General features: G+C 46.4%; 1 protein-coding gene across 2 annotated transcripts in view; it reads left to right on the top strand.

Annotated features, from left to right (window-relative positions):
* The window catches only part of abca4b (ATP-binding cassette, sub-family A (ABC1), member 4b), a 177,162-nt gene that overhangs the window by 37,811 nt on the left and 119,082 nt on the right, over positions 1 to 20,269 (top strand). For both annotated transcript variants that reach the window (XM_070886629.1, XM_070886628.1), the window contains exons 8-15: positions 2,288 to 2,528; positions 3,551 to 3,690; positions 6,592 to 6,708; positions 7,478 to 7,675; positions 9,417 to 9,622; positions 14,077 to 14,253; positions 15,906 to 16,128; positions 18,633 to 18,854. In XM_070886629.1, coding sequence (XP_070742730.1) covers positions 2,288 to 2,528; positions 3,551 to 3,690; positions 6,592 to 6,708; positions 7,478 to 7,675; positions 9,417 to 9,622; positions 14,077 to 14,253; positions 15,906 to 16,128; positions 18,633 to 18,854 — 1,524 coding nt within the window. The remainder of the gene's footprint in view (positions 1 to 2,287; positions 2,529 to 3,550; positions 3,691 to 6,591; positions 6,709 to 7,477; positions 7,676 to 9,416; positions 9,623 to 14,076; positions 14,254 to 15,905; positions 16,129 to 18,632; positions 18,855 to 20,269) is intronic.

Below are 20,269 nucleotides of genomic sequence, written 5' to 3'. Positions count from 1 at the left end.
CCCCCAGGCTCTCTCTCTCTCTCTCCCCCAGGCTCTCTCTCTCTCTCTCCCCCAGGCTCTCTCTCTCTCTCCCCCCAGGCTCTCTCTCTCTCCCCCAGGCTCTCTCTCTCTCTTCCCCCAGGCTCTCTCTCTCTCTTCCCCAGGCTCTCTCTCCCCCCAGACTCTCTCTCTCTTCCTCCCAGGCTCTCTCTCTCTCTCCCCCAGGCTCTCTCTCTCTCTCCCAGGCTCTCTCTCTCCCCCCAGGCTCTCTCTCTCTCTCTCCCCCAGGCTCTCTCTCTCTCTCCCTCCAGGCTCTCTCTCTCTCTCTCCCCCCAGGCTCTCTCTCTCCCCCTCCCCCAGGCTCTCTCTCTCTCTCTCTCTCTCTCTCCCTCCCCCAGGCTCTCTCTCTCTCTCTCTCCCTCCCCCAGGCTCTCTCTCTCTCTCTCTCTCTCTCTCTCCCCCCAGGCTCTCTCTCTCCCCCCAGGCTCTCTCTCTCTCTCCACCAGGCTCTCTCTCTCTCCCCCCAGGCTCTCTCTCTCTCTCCCTCCCCCAGGCTCTCTCTCTCTCTCCCCAGGCTCTCTCTCTCTCTCTCCCAGGCTCTCTCTCTCTTCCCCCCAGGCTCTCTCTCTCTCTTCCCCCCAGGCTCTCTCTCTCTTCCCCCCAGGCTCTCTCTCTCTCTCCCCCAGGCTCTCTCTCTCCCCCCAGGCTCTCTCTCTCCCCCCAGGCTCTCTCTCTCTCTCCCCCCAGGCTCTCTCTCTCCCCCAGGCTCTCTCTCTCTCTCCCCCCAGGCTCTCTCTCTCTCTGCCCCAGGCTCTCTCTCTTTCTCTCCCCCAGGCTCTCTCTCTCTCTCCACCAGGCTCTCTCTCTTCCCCCCAGGCTCTCCCTCTCTCTCTCCCCCAGGCTCTCTCTCTCTCCCCAGGCTCTCTCTCTCCCCCAGGCTCTCCCTCTCCCCCAGGCTCTCTCTCTCTCTCTCTCCCAGGCTCTCTCTCTCTCTCTCCCCCAGGCTCTCTCTCTCTCTCCCCCAGGCTCTCTCTCTTCCCCCAGGCTCTCTCTCTCTCCCCAGGCTCTCTCTCTCTCCCCCAGGCTCTCTCTCTCTCTCCCAGGCTCTCTCTCTCCCCCCAGGCTGTCTCTCTCCCCCCAGGCTCTCTCTCTCTCCCTCCCCCCTCCCCCAGGCTCTCTCTCTCTCTCCCTCTTCCTCCCCCAGGCTCTCTCTCTTTGCCCCCCCCCAGGCTCTCCCTCTTCGCCCCCCCCCAGCTCTCCCTCTTCGCCCCCCCCCCAGGTTCTCCCTCCGCCCCCCCCCCAGGCTCTTCCTCTTCGCCCCCCCCCCAGGCTCTCCCTCTTCGCCCCCCCCCCCCCACCCAAGCTCTTCCTCTTCACCCCCCCCCCAGGCTCTCCCTCTTCGCCCCCCCCCCCCCAGGCTCTCCCTCTTCATCCCCCCCCAGGCTCTCACTCTTCACCCCCCCCCCCAGGTCCTCCCTCTTCGCCACCCCCCAGGTCCTCCCTCTTGGCCCCCCCCCCCAGGCTCTCCCTCTTCGCCCCCCCCCCAGGCTCTCCCTCTTCGCCCCCCCCCCCCCCAGGCTCTCCCTCTTCGCCCCCCCCCCAGGCTCTCCCTCTTCGCCCCCCCCCCCCCCCAGGCTCTCCCTCTTCGACCCCCCCCCCAGGCTCTCCTCTTCGCCCCCCCCCAGGCCTCCTCTTCGCCCCCCCAGGCTCTCCCTCTCCCCGACTCTTTCTCTCTCTCTCTCTCTCCTTCCCGCTCAGGCCTCTTTTTCTCTTTTCTCTCTCTCTTTCTCTCCCCCCAGTCTCTCTCTTCTCCCCGCTCCCCCCCCCCCCCCCACTCCCAGGCACTCTCTCTCCCTTTCACCCGCTCTCGGCCCCTCACCTCCCGTTCTCGGCTCCCCCCCCTCGTTCTTGGCTCCCCCCCCCGTTCTCGACCCCTCCCCCCCGCTCTCAGCCCCTCCCCCCCCCGCTCTCAGCCCCTACCCCCCCCGCTCTCAGCCCCTCCTCCCCCTCACCGAGCTTGGGCCCGGAGCGGGAAGAGACAGGTCGGCAGCTTGACAGGCGCATGCGCATTTTTTTAAAAATCGCGCATGCGCAGAACTCGGCCTCCGATCTTTGCCGAGTCTAATGTCTTGCACCGCCCGCCAAAGCCCGCTACGTTTCCATCAAAATCGCGCTGGGGGATTGCAGCGGCAGCAGGCGGAATAAAACCACGCGCTGCCCGAATATTGACGAGAAACAGGCGGCAGCGAGCGGCTCTTCACAAATTTCGGGCCCATAATAAGTTATTTTTTGATTGCTCCCCATACAGTTTGTCAGAAGGGACAGTGTGCAAGATCTGCTCCAGGTCCTTTACCCACTCTTTACTGAAGATGGCCCAGCTTCATTTAGCCAGCTGACGAACTTGTTCTCAAATCTAATCTGTGGTTATCCTGAAAAAGGGGGCTCCAGTGTCTTTTCTTTCAACTGGTATGAAGATAACAATTACAAGGCTTTCCTAGGAATTAACAACACAAAGAAAGAGTCAACGACTGCTTATGATGACACAACTAGTAAGTATTTTCTGTAAAGCTTTACATTTTCTCCAGAAATTTTAGATTAGGATAAGCATTTGGACATTGGATTCTGAGGAAGCAAAATGTGGACCTTTTGAATTTGAAGTTCAAATTATATTGGGCTGGAGTGTCCATTGGCTCATTCATTCATGCATATAGCTCAGTGGGCTGCCCTGGACTTGAATGTGTATGGTCACTGGACAGCCGGGGAACTGAATACTTACCTTTCCCCACCCCACACAACTCAAATTACCAAAGAAAATGGATACTCACGTACCCACCAAATCGTCAGGGTCTGGATGTACAGCCTTCGCATCTCACTACTTCCAGAAAAATGGACATAAACTACTGAACTATCACTGAGCGAATACTGACAAATATAAATATTGACAACTGCTACTATTAGAAGAGACTCCCACCTTCCGATGCCCACCATGTAAAACCTTTGGTCCGGTGGGCAACAGGGCTATAATGTAATGTGGGGAATAACTTAGTTGGTGAATGCACCCCACAGTGTATAACTGAACCAAAGTGGCAGGTTTGATCCCAAGTCTGTACTGAGCTGACTGACCTTAAATGGGGTTCAGTCAGGCACAATAGCTGGCTGAAATGCTCCTGGGCAAGTGAAGGGGGAACAAAATCAGCTGGGGTTACCTCCTATTGGGAGTGTAGACATTGGGTGAAGACATGACTGAGCTTGGCTGTGATTTCTGTGCCTCTCCTCCTCCCCAGTTGGAGAGGCGACCAATGCTTCCAGTCTTGTATCAAGTATGAAGAATCGTCACTTTGCTAAGTTACAGGAGAGTGGTCGCTGCCTATGGAACTGTTAGCCTAGTATCTGTCATCACCTTCAGAGAGAAGGGGAAGAGAATATTGTGGTGGAGGGAGGGGAGGGGGAATCAAACAAATATACTGAATATATACGGACAGTATTTTGTGTGATTATAGTTGGCTTTATTGGAATTAAGTAACAATCTGTGATGGTACAAATACTAATATTTGGTAAACACTCACTGTAGCTCCCTTCTGTAACGCAATTAATCAAAACATGGAGTCCAATCCTGCAACCAAGGTGGTCTGGAGCGTGCTGAAACCACTACTGATGGGAAAGATCCTGTTTTCCCCAGATTCCCCCGCAACACGGCAACTGATGAAAAATGTAAGCGTGCGCACGTTTTACTTTATATTATGATTAATTTGAGCAGTTTAAGTGATTGCACACACTGTATCTAAATACTGTTCTGATCAATGCACTTGTGAAATCCTAATCTCTTCCAAAGAACACGGTAGAAAAGGTTGTTCAATGCATAAATCTCAACTATGGGCAAAATGAATTGTGTGACTTTAAATACTATGTACTAATGTAGTCATTGGAGGGGAACGTTTTACATTTCTCTGCGAGTGTGGATGCAAACTTTGGAATGTAAATTGGTAATAATGGCTTAACCTGTGCTGCTCCCGTGAATTGATGATGGGAAACATAGAAACATAGAAAATAGGTGCAGGAGTAGGCCATTCGGCCCTTCGAGCCTGCACCGCCATTCAATGAGTTCATGGCTGAACATGCAACTTTAGTATCCCATTCCTGCTTTCTCGCCATACCCCTTGATCCCCCTAATAGTAAGGACTACATCTAACTCCTTTTTGAATATATTTAGTGAATTGGCCTCTACAACTTTCTGTGGTAGAGAATTCCACAGGTTCACCACTCTCTGGGTGAAGAAGTTTCTCCTCATCTCGGTCCTAAATGGCTTACCCCTTATCCTTAGACTGTGACCCCTGGTTCTGGACTTCCCCAACATTGGGAACATTCTTCCTGCATCTAACCTGTCTAAACCCATCAGAATTTTAAACGTTTCTATGAGATCCCCTCTCATTCTTCTGAACTCCAGTGAATACAAGCCCAGTTGATCCAGTCTTTCTTGATAGGTCAGTCCCGCCATAGAAACATAGAAACATAGAAAATAGGTGCAGGAGTAGCCCATTCGGCCCTTCTAGCCTGCACCGCCATTCAATGAGTTCATGGGCTTGAAATGCAACTTCAGTACCCCATTCCTGCTTTCTCGGCATACCCCTTGATCCCCCTAGTAGTAAGGACTTCATCTAACTCCTTTTTGAATATATTTAGTGAATTGGCCTCAACAACTTTCTGTGGTAGAGAATTCCACAGGTTCACCACTCTCTGGGTGAAGAAGGTTCCCCTCATCTCGGTCCTAAATGGCTTACCGCTTATCCTTAGACTGTGACCCCTGGTTCTGGACTTCCCCAACATTGGGAACATTCTTCCTGCATCTAACATGTCTGCACCCATCAGAATTTTAAACGTTTCTATGAGGTCCCCTCTCATTCTTCTGAACTCCAGTGAATACAAGCCCAGTTGATCCAGTCTTTCTTGATAGGTCAGTCCCGCCATCCCGGGAATCAGTCTGGTAAACCTTCGCTGCACTCCCTCAATAGCAAGAATGTCCTTCCTCAAGTTAGGAGACCAAAACTGTACACAATACTCCAGGTGTGGCCTCACCAAGGCCCTGTACAACTGTAGCAACACCTCCCTGCCCCTGTACTCAAATCCCCTCGCTATGAAGGCCAACATGCCATTTGCTTTCTTAACCGCCTGCTGTACCTGCATGCCAACCTTCAATGACTGATGTACCATGACACCCAGGTCTCGTTGCACCTCCCCTTTTCCTAATCTGTCACCATTCAGATAATAGTCTGTCTCTCTGTTTTTACCACCAAAGTGGATAACCTCACATTTATCCACATTATACTTCATCTGGCAAGCATTTGCCCACTCACCTAACCTATCCAAGTCACTCTGCAGCCTCATAGCATCCTCCTCGCAGCTCACACTGCCACCCAACTTAGTCTCATCCGAAAATTTGGATTTACTACATTTAATCCCCTCGTCTAAATCATTAATGTACAATGTAAACAGCTGGGGCCCCAGCACAGAACCTTGCGGTACCCCACTAGTCACTGCCTGCCATTCTGAAAAGTACCCGTTTACTCCTACTCTTTGCTTCCTGTCTGACAACCAGTTCTCAATCCATGTCAGCACACTACCCCCAATCCCATGTGCTTTAACTTTGCACATTAATCTCTTGTGTGGGACCTTGTCGAAAGCCTTCTGAAAGTCCAAATACACCACATCAACTGGTTCCCCCTTGTCCACTCTACTGGAAACATCCTCAAAAAATTCCAGAAGATTTGTCCAGTGAAGTTCACTGAAAGCAGAGATTTAACTTATCCCCAGCTACAGTCAGCCTCCCATTGTTAGGCATGACTCAATCATTACTTCATCATGAGTTAAAATTGTATGCTAGTCCAAAAAAAGGCTGAACAATATTTCTAGATATGCTGCTGAATAATGAATGTTTGTCAGATGAATTTTCTGTTTTGAATAGTGATTACAAACATATTCTACACGCCACTCTATTTTGTTAGAACGTTCAAAGGATGCTGCCCTTGCTCAGACAGGGAGAAGCTGGTAAATAGTGGAGCACATCCACCGTCTCTGATTTCCAACCTGGCTTGTGGTGGATCTCTTTAAACAGGCCAGACTGCCCAGCATTGAGTTCCAAACTACAGTGCTCAGCCAGTCAGAATGCCTTTAAAGCATTATAAGATAGATTCATGTATCAGTTTTACTGCACGTTGAAAAGGTCCCATAGATACACAGAAAATAGTTGCAGGAATAGGCCATTTGGCCTTCGAGCCTGCACCACCATTCAATAAGATCATGGTTGATGATTCACCTCAGTACCCCTTTCCTGCTTTCTCTCCATATCACTTGATCCCTTTAACCATAAGGGCCATATCTAACGCCCATCTGACCATTTTTGAATACTCCGATTTATTTTTATTGCCGCCATTGTTTCCCACAAGCGTATATGCAACTTCTTGCACTGATCACCTGAGGTAAGGATTAACAGCTCAAATGAATGATAGGCCAGTGTGTTTAAAAGGAGGATTTGTTTAGGCCTATGTTACAGACGTAGGGAGGAGAAATAGTTAAATGCAGCACACAGTGATATGGTTGACGGCATTTTCTTCACAGGCTAATGTCACTTTTGAAGAGCTACACCGACTTAAGCAGATGGGAACGATCTGGCAGGAGGTGAAGTCTCAGCTATGGAACTTCTTCCAAAACGGCGTACAAATGAATATAATACGAGTAAGTTTTGGCCACCAGAACAGGAGAGCAAAGTGTTTCCTCAGCTGCCAAACATGCATCTCTCAGCTCTTTACTTTCTGTCACCCTGTTTATCTTGAATGGTTAGTTATCTGTGATTGAGATAACAGCAGATTACAGAAGATGTTTAACATTTTCCTACTTTCATTGTTTTCTCTATCTGGTCTTGATAGCTTGTTTTCCCTCTCTGAGTTTGTACTTTGCATGTCCTTGTGTCAGGTGGGAGTCACTAGATGGCTATTATAAGAATACATTGTCTATATAGAGTGCAACATTTCTAAAGTGCTAAACAGTTCTTAATGGATTAACCTGCACGAATGTGGGTTGATGTGGATCGGTTATTAGGGTGCTACATGAAATGAGTTTGGGCAACCTTAATCCACTTCCTTGAGGGCATGTGCCTACAGCACGTAACTGCCCCTAACTTGGCATCAGTTGACACTCCCAATCTGAGGTGTCGTAGGATAGTTGGTGTGGGAAATGGGAAAGTGTTAAACCATTGCAGTAGCGGGTGATTTTCTGATCTTGTGGCTGTGGCACATTGTTGGGATAGAGTAGAGACAGCTTTGCACTCCACGTAACCATGCTACTCGTGGCCTGGGAATGCTTGAAGCTAACCCAAAATAGAAAGTGTTCCGTTCCCCAGCATCAACGTGAGCCTTCATGGGCGCAACATTCAAAACACAAATTTAAAAAATGAAATGTTATTTTTTTTTTCCCCCACACATTTAATCCCCTTTATTTTACACAGGATTCAATAAAAAACCCCACAGTGTCATATTTCATAAACAGGCAACTGGAGGACATGGGCTTGACAGCTAATGACATCATAAACTTCCTGGACCACAGACCCTCCAGTGAGCGTGCAGAAGGGATGCCAAACTTTGACTGGCAAAACGTTTTTAATATCACGGACCAGCTCCTAAGCGTATTCAATAATTACATGGAGGTAAGAAAAGAGCAGAATTGAATTGGAACAGGATTGTGTTGCAAAGGTTAACTGTGTTATGTTGTTTTTGTTGCATCAGTTTGCTATTATTGCTGGAGACAGCCAGTACTGGACTACATTTTGACAAACAAAGCATCTCAGCATTGCACAACATGAACTTTTTTTCAATTTATTCATTCACAGGATGTGGGCAGCGCTGGCAAGGCCGGCATTTATTGCCCATCCCTAATTGCCCTTGAGAAGGTGGCGCTGAGTGACTTTATTGAACCTCTGCAGTCTGGATGGCGTGTGAGTTGGAGGTGGTGCCAGCTGCCCTTGTCTCCTGGCCCGCCTCTCATTTTCCACCCTCCGTAAACAAGCTCATCCTAAACTCTGCTGCCTCTATCCTAACTTGCACTGAGTCCCGTTCACCCATCACCCCTGTGCTTGCTGACCTACATTAGCTCCCGGTCCACCAATGCCTCAAATTTAAAATTCTCATCCTTGTGTTCAAATCCCTCCATGGCCTCACCCCTTCCCTATCTCTGTAACCTCCTCCAACCCTCCGAGAACTCTGCGTTCCTTCAATCCTGGCCTCTTGTGAATACCTCACTTCCTTCGCCCTGCCATTGGCAGCTGTTCCTTTAGCCGTCTAGGCTTTGGAATACCCTTGTCAAACCCCTTCGCCTCACTACCTCGCTCTCCTTTAAGGTGCTGCTTAAAACTTACTTCTTTGAATAAGCATTTGGTCACCTGTCTAATATCTCCTTTCTTGACTTGGTGTCAGTCTGCGTCTGATTACGCTCCGGTGAAGAGCTTCGGGATGTTTTACTGGGTGAGAAATGCAAGTTGTTGTACCGTTTGTTTTTTCCTATTGCCGAGGTCCTCATCTCCTGGACCGCTTCAGTTGATGATCAACATGTTTTGGTGAGAAGCTGGGAGTCTTGAGTTTCTATTGCATTGGGGTCCATCTTTGCTGCTCCTGCTACTGCACTCCGCTTCCTGTAGTATTCTCTTTAAAGTTAATTAAAACAAACTAATTGTGTTGACACATTTTACTGATATCAGCATGCCTAAATAGTTACAGAATTGTTTCAGCATGAAAATCGAGAATTACACCAGATCTTTAAATAGTCATGAATTAACTTAATTCCCTGGCAACTACCCTTGTTTCAGTGACCATCCAATCAGTAGATAAGCTGTCTTGACATTGTTACAGCAGTTTGACATGAGGGATTAAAAGCATTATCAAGACTTTGAAGCAAAGTAATTGAGGGTTAGTATCTCCTAATAGCCCACCGGGAAAACAAGATCAAAGTTGTTACCTAACTCCCAATTTGCAACCCTTGACAACTGAGTGAAATTTGGCCATTTATTCTGGCGCCTTCCTATACGTCTTGTCAGGATAACTATTCATTTTCTCTCCAGTGTTTTAACTTATGGAAAATGCAGGCGGGGGCACGGTGGACGTGCGAGAGGCGGTGGGGAGGGGGCAGTGCAGGGGTGGGGTCCAATGCTGTTTGCTGGGTTTCCTAGTTTCATTTTTTAATATTTTATTTATTGCACAATAATCCAACTAATGACAATTTTATCTTTAAATCTGCAGTTGCCTATTACAGGCACTGGAGTGTCCTCTAAAGTATACATTACTGGTTTGCATTTTAAGCAAATAATTACAGGCACCATTAGCTGTTATCTTCTCACTGTGCTATTTACTACTAAGCCATACCTTTCAGGTCATAACCTCTTTGATTATTTGCAGTGTTTAAACCTGGATAAATTTGAAGGCCTTTCCGATGAGGGGCAGCTCACGTACCGGGCACTTTACCTGTTGGAGGAAAACAAGTTTTGGGCTGGGATTGTGTTTGTGGACATGTATTCCTGGTCAAACATGCTTCCACCTCACGTGAAGTATAAAATCCGAATGGACATCGATGCAGTGGAGCGGACAAATAAAATAAAAGACAGGTTAGTTTCATTGTTGTGCATAAACAGAATTATGAGTTCCAGTCAGTACAACTCATTCACAACTGCAAGCTCTCAGCAAGTGAAAAAGGCATCATAGACAGAATTTCTTCCCGGTGCCAGAAATGTCCAGACTCTACATAGCCATACACAGCTATACATAGCCAAAACTGCAATAACCCGCCCTCCCGTGGTCTTCCCCTGAAATGGAGCAGCGCTTTCAGTTAATATGTGGCCAAGGATGGGGCAAGAGGCAGAGTATGTATTGTATTTTCAATTACATAGGATCCATTTTAAATTTACGTCTAACAGCCTTATGTAGAGGGGGCTGGCGGCAGGCTGAGGGATCCCTTCCCCCTTGAAACCAATGCTTAATATTGTAAAAGCACATTACATTGAAGGCTGAAAATCTGAACTAAAAAGAGAAAATGCTGGAAATACTCGGCAGCAACGTTGCCTGTAAGCTGTGTGGCCGTACACGCATCCCGGGACTGGCATTTCCATTGTAAAATGGGGCATGCAGCCCGTTAACAGGACCGTGCATCCAACTTTAAAATTAGGGAGAATATTGCTCAGCAGATCAGGCAGCATCTGTGTAGAGAGAAACAAAGTTAACCTTTCAGATCATTTACCTTATACCAACCTGAAACGTTAACTCTGTTTCTCTCTCCACGGGTGCTGCGTGACCTACTGAGTATTTCCAGCATTTTCTGGTTTGTTGCCCATAAAGACAAGAAGTCTTTTTTATCTCAACAGGCCTGCTGCAATTAAACTAGAGCTAAACTTGCCATTGTGTTTCACCGACGTGATAAAACATGCTGCCCCAGTATTACGAATGAGTGTAGATGTGATGGTCATTCCGAAACAGCAGACTTCTGCTATTATACCTAACAATTACAGAGTGCCTTTCATCTGACAATTTGTCTCCAGGTACTTTACAAGGGAAGCAGTGAGCACCAAACAGAAAGTAGAGAACAAGTTATGGCAGCTGAATAAAAACACAGTCAAGTTGGGTACGTTTTGAGGAGGATTTTGAACATGGGGCAAGAAGTAACAAAGCAAAGAGGGAAGGGAGTTCCCGAGTGCAGTGATAGGGTAACTCAAGTCTCTGCCACCAACGGTGGAGTGGAGGGACGGGGGTGTGTCTGGTCGACCAGAGTTTGAAGAACTGTGATTCAGTGATAGGATCTAGGGTTTGCTAGAAGATTGCAAAGGTAGGATGGAGCAAGGCCATGGATGGATTTGAAAACAAAGATTGTGCTATTTTTGGTTCTGCTGATAGAAAATATTGTGGAGAGTAAAAACTAAATACACACAGTCACCCTTAAACAGATTACAAACAAAAAATATTACTCCCGGACAGGCCAGTGTCTTTGGTCCCTGCCACAAACTGCGTTCCCAAGCCACCGACTACATCTCTGTCCCCAGCATCTGTCTGAGGCTGAACCAGACTGTTCACAACCTAGGCGTCATATTTGACCCTGAAATGAGCTTCCGGCCACATATCCGTGACATAACTAAAACCGCCAATTTCCACCTCCGTAACATTTCCTGTCTCCGTCCCTGCTTCAGTTTATCCGCTGCAGAAACCCTCATCCATGCCTTTGTTACCTCTAGACTTGACTACTCCAACACACTCCTGACTGGCCTCCCACATTCTACGTACGTAAACTTGAGGTCATCCAAAACTCGACAGCCTGTGTCCTAACTTGCACCAGCTTCCACTCACCTATCCCCCTGTGTTCGCTGATCTACATTGATTCCCAGTTAAGCAATGCCTCAATTTCAAAATTCTTATCCTTGTTTACAAATCCCTCCATGGCCTCGCCCCTTACTATCTCTGTAATCTCCTACAGCCTCACAACCCTCCAAGATGTCTGCACTGATTATAACTGCTCAATCATTGGTGGCTGTGCCTTCTGTTGCCTGGGCCCTAAGCTCTGGAACTCCCTCCCTAAACCTCTCCCCCTCTCTGCCTCTCTTTCCTCCTTTAAGATGCTCCTTAAAACCTACCTCTTTTTTGGTCATCTGCTGTAATTCCTTCTTATGTGGCACGATGTCAAATTTAATTGTTTTGTCTTATAACACTGCTTTGAAGCACCTTGGGACATTTTATTACGTTAAAGATGCTATATAAATTCAAGTTGTTGGTTGAGGTGAAAACCTCACTGGCCCCACCCCTTGCACAGTGCAAATAAATTGCTCCTCTCATTTGCTTAAACATCAAATCTTTTTTTAAAGAAGAGTAGAGATGATGCCAAGCTTGTGTTTCATTATGGGCATCTCGCCAATTGTGTCAATCGGCAGAGCTACGAAGTGTAATCATAAGAACTCGAGGCATTGAAACTAAATTCATCAAGCATGCACATTCTCTCCTAGAATTGTAACACTTATACAATGGATGATTGTTTCGCACAATAAAGCAAAGTGTCCGTAGAACAATTTGAATGTTCCCCACTGCTCTTGATTCCATAGAGCTTTGGCATAGCTATTTCCTCATCATTCCCCTTTGCTTGATGGCAGCTTGTTTTATCTTATCCCCACCCCAGCCCGTTCCAGGACTAACTGTGAGAAATTTTCATCCTCATTGACTGGGCAGTAATCTAATAGAGTGGCTCTTTAAAGAACTAATGCGATTTTTGTTCCATTTAATTGAAGATGAAAATCTACCCACAAGTGTTGTATTTTCTCTTGTAATGGAATATGCCACTCATTCGCACCTCAACCGTACTCACCAACAACCTCCACTGCAACAACCTCCACTCCAACAACCTCCACTCCAATAACCACCACTCCAACAACCTCCACTCCAACAACCTCCACTCCAACAACCTCTAGCCCAGTTGCATTGCCAACTCTCATAGAAGTGAACCCAGGATGGTTTGCTCTCTGACATAAACTATAATACAAACCCTGTTGAACAACATAATCCGATCTTTTCACTGGCATCAAAATGCATTACTGCCAGGGGTAGGATTTATACTATTATTGTGGAGTCACTTGAGTTAAATAACTTGCACATTTAATGTAATTTAATTTACCCAAGGCCCTTCAAATGCAAGCGTAAGGAAAATGGATGCTATGTCAGGAAGGGAGAGACTGAGGGGTGACTGAAAACTTGGTCAAAGAGGAAGGCTTTGAAGAGGTTTTTAATGGTGGTGAGAGCAGGGAGATGTTTAGGAAAGGAATTTTGAAGAGTAGGGCCAACACGGCTGAAGACTTCTCCACCAATGACAGGGGCAAGAGAGGGTGATGCACAGAAGGCCTAAGTCAGAGGAAGAGGGGGAATAGGGGGCGAGGGGAGATTGCAAGCACAAGGTGGGTCAAGGATATGGAAGGATTAATAGATAAGGATGAGGATTTTAAATGCAAATGTAATGCACTGGAGGACAAGATGCGAGTGTAGGTTAGTGAGGAGGGTGTTCAGCAAGTAGGACTTAATACGGGACAAGATACATACAGCAGAGTTTTGGACAGGTTGGAGTTGATGGAAGATGGGATGCTAGCAAGGAGAGCATTAGTGTAGTCATGTCTGGAGGAGACGTACATTTAGATCTCAATAATTTGGGAGTTTATGCACAAAAAACTTTGGCTGCAATTGTTGTGATAGCTCACTGGGTAAATACACCACATGGTGTGGTGCTGGGTCATGCAGACTAGGAAGATCTTCAAGCTTGATGCCTGACCTGTACTAGGTTACCTGAAAATGGTTGAACAGTGTAATTGCCCTACATTTTCAGGGCTAAAGAGCGAAAAAATTGCCAGGACACCCACTCCTGATTAGAGTCGAGTGACCTCTAATGTAAAGTGGACATTGGGCGTAGACAGGAAAAGGCTTGGCTGTGATGCCCCCTGTGTCTGCCTATTCTGACAATATTCACTGTCTAGGCTCAGGTGTGAAGAATGGTCACTTGGGGGAGGTATCAAAGGATTGCCAACACCCACGGAATTGCCCCCCCCCACTTCTTCCTCCTTTACATACTGCTCCTCACACACTATGTCCCAAATGTCTGCTAGCCTTGTGAAACCTACAGTTGCTTTCTTCCGCCCATCTATAAATCCCTCCACAGCTTCTCTCATCCTACTTCAGCAACCTCCTCCATTCCTATATGCTCCCATGGCCACTAGTCCTATGACTCTAGCCTTCTGTGCCCCCCATCACTCCACCATTGGTGGTAGAGCCTTTAGGCATCTCATCCGTACTCTCTGACATTCCTTCAGTAAACCCCTCCATCTCTTTACTTCTCATCCCGCCCTTAAAAAGCATTTTTACGACCCACCTATTCAGCAAATCCTTCGGTTAGCTGTGTTACTCCCTCACAAAGGCTCAGCATCTGTCCCTTCTTCTCCCTTAAAGGCCCTCCGTAAATACAGTGACTGTTGGTGAGGATGGGGTAGCAGTAATGGCTATTGATGATTCAGCTGAGGGAGATACATAATAGATGCTTCTCCCACAGGTATTGGGACCCAGGCCCGAGAGCTGATCCAATAAATGACTTGCGCTACATCTGGGGAGGTTTTGCTTATTTACAAGACATGATTGAGCATGGAATTATCAGGACTCATACCAACGTTGAAGTGCCCTCAGGGATCTATGTCCAGCAGATGCCATATCCCTGTTTTGTGGATGACATGTGAGTAAATTTAAAACTTTCCTCGTTATTTTTTAAGATTGTCATAACTTCAAAACTTCAGAACTGACTGCTAGCAGAAGCTTCACCCATTGAGAGCACATATTGGGATTTTAGGTGCACACTGACTAAGATTTTCAGACCTGGAATTTCCAACATGCGGCTCCCCTCTGGGAGAGTGAAAGCAGAAAATTAACCCTTGTGTACTGCCATAAATAAAAGTGGTCTGTTGTAAAAACAAAGTGTGAGGCTTTCGATTCTGTACCACATGTTCTGGCATGACCGCTATGTAAGGTCATAGCTCTTAAACATGCTGTAAGTACCCCCACACGCTGGTACTTTCACTCTTGTTGGGCACAATTTAGAATCTTGTGATTCAAATTTAGAAAATGTAGTGTTTTCTTAAAAATTACTTCACCAGTAATTTGATTTGAATTCATGATAAAAGTGCAGATTTCTGTCAAATAAAATGAACATAGAATGGACTATGGTGCAATAAAAATAATGGATAGAAGTTGTCGCTCTGTATCTTTGAGAGATAACAGAGTCTGAATTAGTTGAATTGTGTGAAGGTTGGCGGGCTGACAAGGAGAACATTTGAAAAAACGATTCTTGAAGTGATAAAGGAGGGTTAAACAGCGAAGGGTGAGGAAGCGACGTAAATGGACAATTTTTACAACATAGATGTTAATGTTAAGTATTAAGGGGTCGAAATTCGGTGTCACCGCCTGAGTGCTGATCTAACCGCCAGGCGTTGGGTGCAGGCTCCAATTGCCAAATTCAGTTTTTACAGCCACAGATGAGAGAGCAGCGCTAAAATGTGGCGTTGCACACTCATACTCTGGCGGGAGCTCAGGAGACCCACTGAATTTTGCAATGGGAGGCTGCCGCCATGCTAGCTGGAAAACGGGAAGAAAAGGGAAGAAAGAAAAAAGCCCCCAACCTTCTCCGATCCACACACAAACTTCCCCACTGTTAGAGCAATGAAAAAATGAAGCAATAAAGAAAGAAAAAAACTTACCTTGCTCTCTGGCTGATTCCACCCGAGTTCCGTTGTTTAACCACCACTTTTTTCAGGCTGTACAGCCGCCTGCTGGTACGGCAGCCATACAAACTAAATATCATGACAGAGGCATCAAGGAGGCATTTCACGCGAACTGATGTTATGATTTCCATAGCGTTAGCCTGCGAGACGTAACACTTTAACGCCCTTAAATAATGATCACTGAATTTTGCATCAGGCGTGAACAGCACCCAGCATCACTCCCGACCGCCTAACTCCCAGTTAACACCAACAGCATTATCAGTAGGCATTAGCAACTGAATTTCGACCCCAAGTGTTATTTCTCTGTTTACGTCTGATATTTTTCATTAAATATTTTTCTACTGCTATTTGTCTGCTGCACCTGCCCCCTTCTTCCTGCCCCTCCTACCTGCCTCCTCCCCCTCTCACCTGTCCCCTGCCCCCTCCCACCTGCCTCTCCCACCTGCCTCCTGCCCCTCCCACCTGTCCCCTGCACCTCCCACCTGCCTCCTCCCCCCTCACCTGCCCCCTGCCCCTCCCACATGTCCCCTGTTCCCTCCCACCTGTCCCCTGCCCCTCCCACCCGTCCCCTGCCCCTCCCACCCCATGTGCTGGCTGATTCTCACCCTAGCTTCATGCTTGCACTATCCCGCTGTTTCCCAATATTCATGGTGCTCTCCTGGATCTACTCTGTCTCCATGATTGTGAAGAGTATTGTGCTTGAGAAGGAGATGAGGCTGAAAGAGACCCTGAAAATCATGGGCGTCAGCAACTGGGTGCATTGGGTCACGTGGTTCATCGACAGCTTCATCATGATGACAGCCAGTACAGTGCTGGCGACCGTAGTGATTATGGTAAGAATTCAGATATAAACACAATCTAGCATTTACCCTCCGACAGCACCAGGATTGTCCAAGTCAAATACGTGCATACAGATGGTGACTGAATACAGGGTAACTGGCTGCACACCTGCGTCACAAGGTGTTTAATGCTTGTACAAAGGTCCTTTTCCCTGGAAGCTTGATTTTGCTTCACTCTCTTCCTGCTCTATCACCAAAATTCTCACCAAATAATAGCAGAATGAGAATATACCAGTGACTGCTATATTTATCTCTGCTCATGTTATTTGGGCCTTTCTGCATCTGAATATTAATTTTTGTTTTTGATGCTATCATCCAATGGAAGAAATGTATCACTGGACCATTTCAACTTGTGGAACGTGATTTTAAGATTTGAGGTGGATGCTGGATAAGTAGTGTTCTGATGGACTGTGCTGGAAATCAATTTGAATTGGGGTTGGGGGAGATGGAGAGATGAGATCAGGCAAATATCTCAGAAATTGCACATCATCCTAATCACAAGTGATTGCATGTTCTAAATTACTTTTCATTGGGAATGCAAAATGAGAAATTGGAAAAAGTGCACCAAACAACTTGAACATCACTAAAACTGGGATAAGGTGAAAACAGGGCACAGGAAGGTTTGGTTTGGTGAGGTAGCTGTTACACTGTGGGAGACTGCCTTGCACAGTGATTTTATGTGGGCACGTGTTTATCTCCACTAATTATTTTTAAGTGTGTTGGGTCTGCAGGAAAGCCCAAGGCACTGTTAAGCTCAGTAGTTATTTATGAGAAAGCATTATTTTATCCAATTATATTGCATTTCTATAAGAACATAAGAAATAGGAGCAGGAGTAGGCCATTTGGCCCCTCGTGCCTGCTCCACCATTCAATAAGATTATGGCTGATCTGATCTTTGCCTCAACTCCACTTTCCTGCCCGCTCCACATAACCCTTGACTCCTCTATCGTTCAAAAATCTGACTATCTCCACCTTAAATAGACTTAAATACCCAGCCTCAACAGCTCTCTGGGGTAGAGAATTCCAAAGATTCATGACCCTCTGAGAGAAGAAATTCCTCCTCATCTCCGTTTTATATGTGCGATCCCTTATTCTGAAACTAGTTCTAGATTCCGCCATGAGGGGAAACATCCTCTCTGTATCTACTCTGTCAAGCCCCCTCAGAATCTTACACATTTCAATAAGGTCACCTCTCATTCTTCTAAACGCCAATGAGTACAGGCCCAATCTGCTCAACCTTTCTTCATTTAAAAAAAATCTTTATCTCCGGAATCAACCTCAGGAACCTTCTCTAAATTGCCTCCAATGCAAGTATATCCCTCCTTAATTAAGGAAACCAAAACTGTACGCAGTACTCCAGGTGTGGCCTCACCAATACCCTGTACAGTTGTAGCAGGACTTCTCTGCCTTGCAATAAAGGCCAACATTCCATTTGCCTTCCTGATTACTTGCTGTACCTGCATACTAACTTTTGTGTTTCATGTACAAGGACCCCCAGATCCCTCTGTACCGCAGCATTTTTTAGTTTCTCTCCATTTAAATGGTAATTTGCTTTTTTATTCTTCCTACATGTATAACCTCTAAAGTCTTCAGGGTGCCCTAAAATACTTCAGTCAATGAATTACTATTGAAGTGTTTTGTAAGCAAATGCACAAGGCCCCACAAACAGCAAATTAAATAGATAACCAGTTAATGATTTGTGTAGTGTTGGTTGAGGGATACATGTTGGCTCCTTATTCTTCTTTGGAAAGCACCATGGAATCTTTTACATCCACCAGAACAGGTAGCTAGGTCCTTGGTTTAAAGTCGCAACTGACAGATGGACCTCTAACAATGCAGCATTCCCTCAGTACTGCACTGAGTATGCCGTACTAGATTATGTGCTGAACCTCTGAGTTGGGCTTGAGCCCACAATCTTCCGACTCAGAGGTGAGGGTGCTGCCACTTCCCATAGTCGGAGTATTTCATGGAATTATACGACAGTTCATTTGAACAGAGGTTTCAACCATTGTCCATTGCCTCTGGTGACCTGCGTTCATTGGACTTTGAAAATAAGCCCCCTTTGTTGTGGTCCAAAAGGTGACAGTTGAATGCAATGATAGTCATATCTGTCTCTCGTTTCTGTTATCAACCCCTAAATTCACAATACAGAATATTGTAGATTGATCCATCCCTCAGCTCTCAAAAGTATTTCATGCCATACTATTACGAATTGCATGGGTCAAGTTTCATCCAGCCATTTCTGTACAAGTAAGACTTGATTTTAATTAGCACCAATTAATGTCATCAATCTAGACTTTATTTTATCATCTATCCTGCGAGTATTTATTTAAACAGACTGTAATATGTATTATTATCAGGGTACTTGACTTTAGCCAACCTCTGAGTGTTTGCTGATTTAATCTGATCTTTCTCACCACCTCCAGAAATTTGTTTTGCTTATGCATTTTCCTCTACAACTTCAATCATTTGCATCTCTTTTTTTTCCCCCCTTACAGGGAGGACATGTGCTCCACTACAGCAACTCTTTGATTCTCTTTGCGTTCCTCTTGGTGTTTACCGTGGCCACCATAATGCAGTGTTTCCTGCTGAGCGTATTCTTCTCCAAGGCCAACCTGGCAGCTGCTTGCAGTGGGATCATTTATTTCACCCTCTATCTGCCTCACATTCTCTGCTTTACTTGGCAGGACCGTATGACCATAAACATTAAATTGTTAGCGGTAAGTTTAATGGATTCAAATGTTTAACCCTTTGAAGATTTCAACACTGATTCACATTGAGCCAAGTACAAAGGCATTCATGATACAGAACATAAGAGATGTATTCGAGAGTGTGTTTGCAAGATTTTAATGCAGTCAAGGAGGTGAAGTCATGTTATAAACCTGGAGAATAACCCAGAGTTGGTGTTGTGACCTCTAACTCACTCCAGTAGTACCATTAATGCATAAAATGCCATGACTACGTTACTTTACTACTTACAAGTATTCTTATCTATCCAGTTATAGCCAGAGAATCAACTGCATTGGTTTCTGTTCCCGTTCCTGCACTGTTACCTCTGGAGTCCCCAATCTATCCTTGGCCCCCTGTTATTTCCCATCTACATGCTGCCCCTCGGCGATATCACCTGTAAACACAACATCAGGTTCCACATACACACTGACCACACTCAGCTCTACCTCACCACCACCTCTCTCGGCCCTTCAACTGTCCGTGATTTGTGGCACTGCATGTCCGACATGAGGAGAAATTTCCTCCAGCTAAATATCGGGAAGACTGAAGCCACTGTCTTCGGTCCCCACCACAAACTTCATTCCCGAGCTACCGACTCCATCCCTCTCCCTGGCAACTGTTTGAGGCTCAACCAGACCGTTCACAACCTTGGTGTCATTTATGATCCTGAGATGAGCTTACATAAGAACATAAGAATTAGGAACAGGAGCAGGCCATCTAGCCCCTCGAGCCTGCTCCGCCATTCAACAAGATCATGGCTGATCTGGCCGTGGACTCAGCTCCACTTACCCGCCCGCTCCCCATAACCCTTAATTCCCTTATTGGTTAAAAATCTATCTATCTGTGATTTGAATACATTCAATGAGCTAGCCTCAACTGCTTCCTTGGGCAGAGAATTCCACAGATTCACAACCCTCTGGGAGAAGAAATTCCTTCTCAACTCGGTCCTAAATTGGCTCCCCCGTATTTTGAGGCTGTGCCCCCTAGTTCTAGTCTCCCCGACCATAAGAACATCTGACCACATATCTGCTCCATCACCAAGACCAGCTACTTCCACCTCCGTAACATCACCCTACTCCACCGCTGCCTCAGTTCATCTGCTGCTGAAACCCTCATTCATGCCTTTGTTAACTAGTACCCTTTAGGGAAGGAAATCTGCCGTTCTTACCCGGACTGGCCTATATGTGACTCCAGACCCACAGCAATGTGGTTGACACTTAACAGCCCTCTGAAATGTCTTAGCAAGCCACTCAAGGGCAATTAGGGTTTGGCAATAAATGCTGGCCTTGCTAGCGATACCCACATCCCATGAACAATTCAAAAAAAAGACATGACTACTCCTGGCCGGCCTCCCATCTTTCATCCCACATAAACTTGAGCTCATCCAAAACTCTGCTGTCTGTGT

This window comes from Pristiophorus japonicus, chromosome 8, assembly GCF_044704955.1.
Source record: "Pristiophorus japonicus isolate sPriJap1 chromosome 8, sPriJap1.hap1, whole genome shotgun sequence".
In the NCBI taxonomy this organism is placed as follows: Eukaryota; Metazoa; Chordata; class Chondrichthyes; family Pristiophoridae; genus Pristiophorus; species Pristiophorus japonicus.
Note: the sequence above shows the minus strand (reverse complement) of the source record. Positions and strands in the feature narration are given on the sequence as shown.